Source organism: Tupaia chinensis, unplaced genomic scaffold, assembly GCF_000334495.1.
Source record: "Tupaia chinensis unplaced genomic scaffold, TupChi_1.0 Scaffold000478_3, whole genome shotgun sequence".
Lineage (NCBI taxonomy): Eukaryota > Metazoa > Chordata > Mammalia > Scandentia > Tupaiidae > Tupaia > Tupaia belangeri.
Window position 1 is genome coordinate 582,207 of NW_006159990.1, and position 9,794 is coordinate 592,000.

Genomic DNA, 9,794 nt, shown 5'->3' on the forward strand with positions numbered 1-9,794 from the left:
AAAGAGGAGAGGCACCCGATATATGTTCTCTAGGCCTTTTAGAAAACATGGAGTTGTCCCTTTGGCAACATATATGTGAATCTACAAGAAAGGTGATATCGTTGACATTAAGGGAATGGGGACTATTCAAAAAGAATGCCTCACAAATGTTACCATGGCAAAACTGGAAGAGTCTACAATGTCACCCAGCATACCGTTGGCATTGTTGTGAACAAACAAGTTAAGGGCAAGATTCTTACTAAGAGAATCAATATGCATATTGAGCATATAAAGCATTATAAGAGCAGAGGTAGCTTCCTAAAAGGTGTGAAGGAAAATGACCAGAAAAAGAAAGAAGCCAAAGAGAAAGGTACCTGGGTTCATCTAAAGTGCCAACCTGCTCCACCCAGAGAAGCACACTTTGTGAGAACCAATGGAAAGGAGCCTGAGCTACTAGAACCTATTTCCTGTGAATTCATGGCATGATGGGTGTTAAAAATAAAGTAATCTGTGGTCTATTAAAAAAAGAAAGAAATGTACCAGAACCCAGTTGCATCCATTAAACATGTATGGAGGTTGTTTGCTGACCTGTATACTATGTTAGACCCCAGGGATATTATCCCAGCCCTCAAGAGCTTATAAACATTTCAAGGCAGATAAACACTAAAGTTAACAAGATACCTGCTGTGATGTAGATGTGTGTAGTATGCTGTGGGAACGTAAAGGTTACTGTCTAGTATGAGAGGAAGTTTCCTAGAAGACTTATAGTTTGCAGAGTATTATAAAAAGTGAATGATTTAGTATTAAAGTCATTGTTTTAGGGGCTAGCAGGTGGTGTGCTGGTTAAGGTGCTGGACTCCCACATGACTGATTATGGTTCAAGTCCTATACCTGGAAGCTTGAAAATCACACAGTATATGTGCATGCATGTCTGAAATCCCAGAAGGAGAATGGAAGAGAAGGGATTTTGGCTTGGCCATCCCCCTGGGAGGAGGGGTGCAGGGGCTGCTGGGCTGCTGGTTTCTCACTTTTCTTCTCTCTCTAATGAGTACATGCACCTTATAGCAAAAAAAAAAAAGAAAGAAAAAAAGAAAAGACAAGTCTTATAATCCTATAAAAGAATTTGACTGCATACTACCAAGTCTTGTGGATTTTTATACATCTTAATTTGCCACTTTTTAAAAAAATTCAGTTTCTTTCTAGTCTCTTGGTTTCTAAGACCATTCCATTATGAAACACCAACTATAATTTTTAAAGGATTAAATTAAAAGTCAAATTGAATTATGGAATTTCCATAATCTTAGTGTGTTGCATTCTAAAACAAGTTTCCAGTAGTAAACCTTATGTTGATTTAGACCTTCTAGTGTGGCGATTAGGGTGGATATGATATGGTACAGTGTCAAGTGATAATATTCGTGTTGCCAGAAACCCTTTACTCCCTTATAACTTCAGTTTATTTTTTAGGATGGTATATTAGAAGAACAATTACGAATGTATCTTCACTGTTGTTTGATGCTTTGTGATTTCTGGGAGCCAAACATTACAATTGTTACCATTCTATGGGAATATTATAGCAAGAACCTGGTGAGTAAATAGAATATGGATTTGCTCCAGAAATTTGCAGAGTCTCTACATAATAATTGAGGTCCATTTATATATTGTAATTGTGAATAGCTATGGATTTCTCTTAAAAAGTTAAGTTTTCAAATTAGGTCGGAGTAGCTCAAGAAGTTTTATCTTTCATAGACATCGTCTCTGGACAGTTGGCATAAGGAAGACAGCATTTGGTATCCCTTTTCTCTTAAGAGCGAGTACAAACATAGCAGCTAGAATTGTAGCAAAAAGACACTTAAATCCTCATTTATAAATGTTTTCTAGTAATTATTGATTGCTGTGACACATTGAACAGGCACTGCTATCCTTAATAATATACAACTTTGATACTTGAGTAATAGGCTACTGGGCAAGTACATAACCTATTGTGGGGAAAGGTTAAAATGCCGTGGAACAGCAGAAGAGGGAGTATCTAATCCAGTGTATGGAATTGTAGAAGACTTTGTGAGGTCATAATTTTTAAACTTAGCCTTGGGACTGAGTAGAAATTCCTAAGTACAGAAAAAAAAAGCAATATAAACAAACACATGGAGATATGGAACAGTGTGGTTTATTTCTACAAGGTTACTAGTTCTAGTGATAGTCAAGACATGACTGTGGAGAAAGGATAGAGGGAGGATAAAGAAGATAGTCTGGTGTTAGACTTATGAAGGGTTGATGATTATCTGCTATTGTGTTCTTATTTATTCAAGAGACATTAGAAAGCAAAGATATCAAGCATTAGATATGTGTTTGAGAAAGTTTTTGTAAATAATTGGGTATAGATGACTAATCTGTTATAGCTGTATAAATAAGCAATACTATGGCTGAGAACTGAAATAGGAACAAAGAGTTTAGAAAGGAGATGATGAATTTGGGAAATTAAAATTTTTACAGATAGATTTAAAGCACTTAGTTACTTATGTGTGGAGAAAAGAAGAAATTTAGGGTGTTGGGTTTGGGGTAGTAAGCTCTCAATCAAAATAGGAAACTGCAATGGAATATTTACCAATAAATAACCAGGTTTGGATTTATGTATAGTGGAGCTTTTTTTTTTTAAAGAATTATTTATTTTACTTTATTCATTATCATTATTATTCTTTTACATGTTTTTACCAGAGAGAGAGAAAAAAAAAAAAAAAAGTGAGAGGGAAAGTGAGAAAGCAAGCCGCCAGGTCCAGGACTTGAACCGTGGTCAGCCTTGTTGGAAGCCCAGGACCTCAACCACCATGCTACCTGCTGGCCCCTATAGTGGAGCTTTTTTAAAATGAAAAAAAGGGTCAGCTGGTGTTGGAATGGTAACACAACACTCTTCAGTGCTGGATCCACATGAGAAGGTCCTGGTTGCACATCCTGAGGCCTCCTTGGACACACCAAGCACACATCCTTGCCTATGATCTAGGCTGGCTAAAGCTGGGACCATGGCATAAAAACTCTATTGGGGATTCTCTCTCTCTCTCTCTCTCTTTCTCTCTCTGTTTCTGTCTCTGTCTCTTTCTCATAGAAGAAATAAATCATGATTTTTTCGAATGACAAGAATTACTTTCCCTGAAGCTTAATGTTAATCTGATTGGAGAAATGGCTGATTGTAGTTCTGTGGCAGACTGTGTACAGAGTGAGTCTGTAGTATTTTCTCTTAATATAAAATAGGGGAAATATCAAAGTAACCTTACAACCATGTCAAAAGGACTCAGAGTTAACTTAAAGGAATTCCCATTGCCCAAAAGAATGGAAAATTTGAGCCTAAGAAAGGTTAATGGCTTCCATAGATTAAAACATAACAACTATGTTTAAGGCCCTGAGTACATGATACTTTAAAAATATTATCATAAAAAGCTCTAATCTGAGATCAGCAAATGGCATAATGATTACATTGCTGGACTCCCATATAGTTCACTATGGTTTGAGTGCTGGACTCGTCAGTTTAAAACTCAGACCAAGTGTCTGTGCATGCATGCCCAAGATCCTAAGAGAAGAATGGAGGAGAAAGGGATTGCGTCACAACCATCTCCCCCGGGGGAAGATTTCTTGCTTTCTGTCTCTCTCTTTCCTGTGAGCTCATGTGCCCTATGACAAAAATATCTCTTAAAAAAATAATAAATAAGGCATGTGGACAGTGGCCATCTATAGCTGCTAAAACCAGTAAATGAAAAACCGATAAGGATCACCAAAATGAATGGGTCAGGCTAACAACTTGATCAGTCTCAACATCACAGGAAGCCAGAACTTATATTCGCTTTACTAAGTACAGTAAGAAGTTTTCAGCACAACTAATGAAAGATTCTAGCCAAAAAATTCTACGAATCTGATCAGGCCTCTAGTTACAGCCACTAATTTTCAGAAAAGATAGGATTAAAGAATATGTTAAATGATACTAGAGGAATACAGAGCCCTGGAAATTGTACACAACAAATGATCAGATAAAATGGCGCAACAAAAATATCAGGAAACTTACAGAATAAAAGAGCTTTGAGAGTCATATCAACTGAGTGCACTGTGTGGACTTTGTGTGTTTGGTTGGTTATCTGGATAAACAACCGTTAAAAACACATTTTAGGGACTGCAAAGTTTGAAAACTCCTTGATGTTTTATGCTTTTATGGCATTTTTATTTGGGGGGATATGTGTTAATGGTTATGTAATTTGGGGGATTAAGAAGAGTCAGACTTTTAATGAACTAATTGATCTTTTAGCTTTCCATCTTATGTAATAAGAAACTAATGCTTGTTTTCTTTCTTTTTTCTTTTTCTTTTTTCTTGCTTTTAGAATAGTTCCTTCATTATTTCTTGGCTTCCTTTGAAAGGACTTACAAATATCATTAAGTCCCCCTTGTCTATGCTTGAAGTGGTGAAGACCTGCTGTTGTGATAAACACGATCACAGTCTGTATAAATCCAGCAGTAGTTACACCATTTTCCTTTGCATTTTGGCAAAAGTTGTTAAAAAGGCAATGAAGAACAATGGCCCACATCTTTGGAAACAAGTCAAAGGAAGGTTTGTTCTGTATTTTTCTATATCATAAATGTTACTATTTGCACTTTTTAAAGTTATCTTGTGGTTAGAACTTTCATAGTTTACATATTTATAATGCATGATGATAAAATATAAAGCTTTTTCCATTTATTATTATAAGGAACAAATCAATTATCTATACCTTGTAGAGGATTTTAAACTTGTTATTTATCTCATCAGTGCTAAAGATTGAAACTATAAATGAAATGCAGGGATATTAGAAAACTATTAGATTTTTTTTCAAAAATGAACTGTAGTGTTATTAATGTAATCTGCCATATACATTTTATTAAAAGTGATAAGGGGAAAAACGTCTCCAAATTACATTGGAAAATAATTGGTTCAAAACATGTAATTTTTGCCTTTTTTTCATCAAGCAGTTCAAAAGCACTGCTTCTTTGAGAGCTAACTGGAGTGTAGTAGAAATAGATAATTCAAATGTTCTCATTTGGAGAATGTGCCTAGTTTTCATTTCTGGTGTGATAAAGTAAACCTTGCTCACAATAGTCTGTTGTCCTCTCATTTTCCCCAACCCCTTTTCTCAGAAAGTACTGCACAAAGAGGGATTAACTGGAGGCTATAGGCAAAGGAAGTAGACAAGGGAAGATGATTTAAAATTGTAGCCATTAAACAAGCAATGTTTGGTAGAACCTCTGCAGGGAGCAGAATATGTTTTATTTCTAGAAGCAACTTCTCTAGAATTGGTTAATGAATTTCTGTTTGATTCCCACAGTGAGTAGTTCTTGTAAGGATATGGAAATCTAGCTTGAATTTTTTTATTTAGAATATACTTTAGAAAATAGCAGCTTCCAGGCTAGAAGGTAATGTGGAAGTTAGGGCAGCTAGATTCCACATGGTCATCTGTACAGTTTGAGTCCAAGACCTCGCAGCTTGAAAAACAGGACAGGCGTTGAGTGAACGTGCTCAAAATCAAGAGGGGATTCAGAATGGAGGAGAAGGAATTGTGGCATGGCCATGCCTCACACTCCTGAAGGGTGATTTTATGGTTTCTCTCTCTTTGCCTGCTTCTCCCTCTCTGATGAGCGAACACACTCATACCAAAACTATGGAGTTTTTTTTTTAGTGCTTCCTTATTAAACCTTCAATAATCACATGGCTGCTGTTTCTTTTTTCTTCTTTCTCTTTAAATCTTAAATAATTTTATGTAAGACATAATATCCAGAATTTTATTGCCGAAAGAAATCGCTAGGAATTCATAACAATAACATAATAACATAAATCATTAGGATTTCATAACAGTTCAGTAATAAGTCTGTTTATTATACAAATATTGTGTGTTTAACAACAGATTGATGATACGAAGATAATTAAACAGATCTTCACTTTTAAGAGTGTACCAGCTCTTAGGTAGTTTTTGTTGTTGTTGTTTTTTGGTTTTTTTTTTTTTTAAGACAGATTTTTGCTATAGGGTGTATGCACTCACCAGAGAGACAGAGAGACAGAAAGCGAGAGATCACCTCCCTGGGAGGATGGCCACACTGCATTCCCTTCTCCTCCATTCTCCTCTCAGGATCTTGGGCACACACACCCACGTACCTAGCATGGGTTTTAAGCCACTGGTCCAAGACTTGAACCATGGTCAACTATTGAGAGACCAGCAACATAACCATTACACCATCTGCTGGTCTCATTAGGTGATTTTTATAAATGAATGTTTACCTTCTGTGAGCATCATTTTTGTCCTGAATAAATCTATCGTAGAAATTGCAAAACTTAATCCACAAGTGGAAATTCAAGGTGAATTACTGGGTTGTCGGAAAGTCGTGACAAATTTTTGCATAGAAAAGCATAGAAAAATATGTCATGACTTTTTCAGTGACCTGATGTTTTTAATACTGAGCCCTTAGTTATTGATACAAAAGTATGTCAACTATTAAGTTGTATTAAACAGTACTGATGAGGGATTTTTTTTTTTAATGGCTAAAATTTGGGATTTTTGCAATAAAAAATATTTTTTTGTTTCTCTCTCTTTGCCTGCTTCTCCCTCTCTGATGAGCGAACACACTCATACCAAAACTATGGAGTTTTTTTTTTAGTGCTTCCTTATTAAACCTTCAATAATCACATGGCTGCTGTTTCTTTTTTCTTCTTTCTCTTTAAATCTTAAATAATTTTATGTAAGACATAATATCCAGAATTTTATTGCCGAAAGAAATCGCTAGGAATTCATAACAATAACATAATAACATAAATCATTAGGATTTCATAACAGTTCAGTAATAAGTCTGTTTATTATACAAATATTGTGTGTTTAACAACAGATTGATGATACGAAGATAATTAAACAGATCTTCACTTTTAAGAGTGTACCAGCTCTTAGGTAGTTTTTGTTGTTGTTGTTTTTTGGGTTTTTTTTTTTTTTTAAGACAGATTTTTGCTATAGGGTGTATGCACTCACCAGAGAGACAGAGAGACAGAAAGCGAGAGATCACCTCCCTGGGAGGATGGCCACACTGCATTCCCTTCTCCTCCATTCTCCTCTCAGGATCTTGGGCACACACACCCACGTACCTAGCATGGGTTTTAAGCCACTGGTCCAAGACTTGAACCATGGTCAACTATTGAGAGACCAGCAACATAACCATTACACCATCTGCTGGTCCCATTAGGTAGTTTTTATAAATGAATGTTTACCTTCTGTGAGCATCATTTTTGTCCTGAATAAATCTATCGTAGAAATTGCAAAACTTAATCCACAAGTGGAAATTCAAGGTGAATTACTGGGTTGTCGGAAAGTCGTGACAAATTTTTGCATAGAAAAGCATAGAAAAATATGTCATGACTTTTTCAGTGACCTGATGTTTTTAATACTGAGCCCTTAGTTATTGATACAAAAGTATGTCAACTATTAAGTTGTATTAAACAGTACTGATGAGGGATTTTTTTTTTTAATGGCTAGTCTTGGACATTTGAGCAATAACAATTGTTTTATGCAGGTAGGTAAAAATAATTCTTAAGTGCCTTGAGTTGCCATAGGGTATACAAGTGAAGCAAGAGCAAGTCTTTGAAAGGGGTAGAGAGAGAGAGCATTTAAGGAAAATTGTGATGCAAAATTGTTCTGTTAAAATTTGTGCAAAAGCACATCAAATTATGCTTAAAATGTTAAGTATTTTTTTCTTACTTGCCAATAAAAATAAAAAAGGTAAAGGGGGACTCAAAGGGAAGTGTGTACTATATAAAAACATATATTGTCCTTTTGGGAAAGTTGCTGGAAACCATTGATTCACTTATAGATGATTAGGTATTATATTGGGAAATTTGAAGTTCAGACTATTATGGGAGTTTGTTTTATAAATAGATAAAAGTGACAAGGCAGCATCAGAATGAAATTAGCTAAAAACACACAGTTAATGAGGTTGTCACAAGTATTGAATAAAATTTTTTAAGCTTGATTTCTAGTGAACAGTTTATTAGAAGTATTTCTTATGTTTTACAGAATATATTCTAAATTCCATCAGAAAAGAATGGAAGAACTAACTGAAGTCGGTCTACAGAACTTTTTCAGCCTTTTTCTACTACTAGCAGCTATTGCAGAGGTGGAAGATGTAGCAAGTCATGTTTTAGACCTCCTGAGTTTCCTCAAGCCTTCCTTTATGACCTCTCAGACAGCCCTCATTTGGAAGGGTCAAATGGCCTTCCTCTTATTGTATGCCCAGAAAAATCTGGACATTGGTGTTTTGGCTGAGAAATTTTCAAGTGCTTTCCGGGAGAAAGCAAAGGAGTTCTTAGTATCTAAGAATGATGAAATGGTACAGAGACATAATCTCTGGACACTTCTTTCCATCTACATTGATGGTGTTCAAGAAGTGTTTGAGACCAGCTATTGCTTATATCCTTCCCATGAAAAACTGCTTAATGACGGATTTAGTATGCTTCTGCGAGGTTGTCGAGAATCTGAACTTAGAAGTGTATTGAGCTTTCTACAAGCTGTTCTGGCCAGAATCAGGTACGTTTCCAGTAATGTACTTACTTATCAATTTGTTCGATATTCTCACTTAGGCTGATTTTAATATTAAAGTTTTTTTGACATACCAATAAAATCCAAATGTTAGAAAGATGGAAGAGTTAGTTCTACTGCTCCACTGGCATAAATTGGCAGTTTCCAAACTGTTCTTTTAAATAGTTCTTTAGAAGAATGCTTATGTGCAAACACAAGCAGTAAACCCAAACTTGGAGTAGTTCTAGTAGAATCCATAGCCTTGGCCACATAACCCTTGCTTCTCCTGCTGTCTCTCATAGACTAGTATTAGCCAGAGGTATGTTTCAGGTATATATCTAAGCAAGACCGTGAGCTCAAACCTTATAGGCAGTTGTGTGCCCCCATATGATGACTATGGCCACACTTTTTTTTTTTAAAGTAAATTTCTTTGAATATTTTGCTGCAAAGTTATAACATCATATATTCTTACAACTAAACCGCTTTATTCTGAAATTAAGACAGGATTAATTTGTTTATAGCACCAGTCACTTATACAGAATTTACTGTTTTCAGATCCATTTAAGTTAAGTAGATATTTAAATGTACATATATGGTCAGACTCAATGATGAATGCAGACCATGGTTATGGCATTTATTGCCTTAAAGGCCCTTTTCACATAACAGTTTTACTTTGAGGTACATATTCTTAAGAAGTTAGACATTACCAGTCAGTATAGTTATTCATTGACATTGAAAACTTTCTAAAGGCTGTGAATAAAAATAGGATTTAATTTGAAATCATCTCTGAAGTTAACAGGAACACTGCTTTCTCCTAATAATTCGTAAAAGTAACATCTAATTTTCATAGGGACTAAGCTTAGCAGAATTTACATATGTAGGAAATGTATTCATTATCAAATTTATTAATAACTTCCTTAATGTGCTTTATCCTGGGATATGTGTTATACTGTTTTGTCTGCACATTTTTATTCTTCATTATGCCTTATGTAATTTTTATATTCATTTGCTGTTGTCTGTTAAAGTTGTGAAGATTCAGACCAGGTTCTTGAACAGTTAATTATCCCCTTCACAATGTAAGCTATATTAAAACAAAAATCCAAAGCCCTCAAACTTAATTTTAAGAATTGTTTTATGTATTATTTTTTAATTTGACCAGAGAAAGAGAGGTAGAGGGAAAGTGAGAAAGCAAGCCACCATGTCTGAGATTCAAATCATAGTTGGCCATGTAGGAGCCCAAAGCATTAGCCACCA

At 35.3% G+C, this 9,794-nt stretch overlaps 1 protein-coding gene across 1 annotated transcript in view; it reads left to right on the forward strand.

Annotated features, from left to right (window-relative positions):
• MMS22L (MMS22 like, DNA repair protein) overlaps window positions 1-9,794 on the forward strand; it is a gene marked incomplete at its 5' end in the record, with an annotated part of 162,514 nt that overhangs the window by 57,689 nt on the left and 95,031 nt on the right. Inside the window, 3 exons of the mRNA XM_014590732.2 lie at window positions 1,444-1,563; window positions 4,338-4,564; window positions 8,040-8,549. Of these exons, the coding sequence (XP_014446218.1) occupies window positions 1,444-1,563; window positions 4,338-4,564; window positions 8,040-8,549 (857 nt within the window). The remainder of the gene's footprint in view (window positions 1-1,443; window positions 1,564-4,337; window positions 4,565-8,039; window positions 8,550-9,794) is intronic.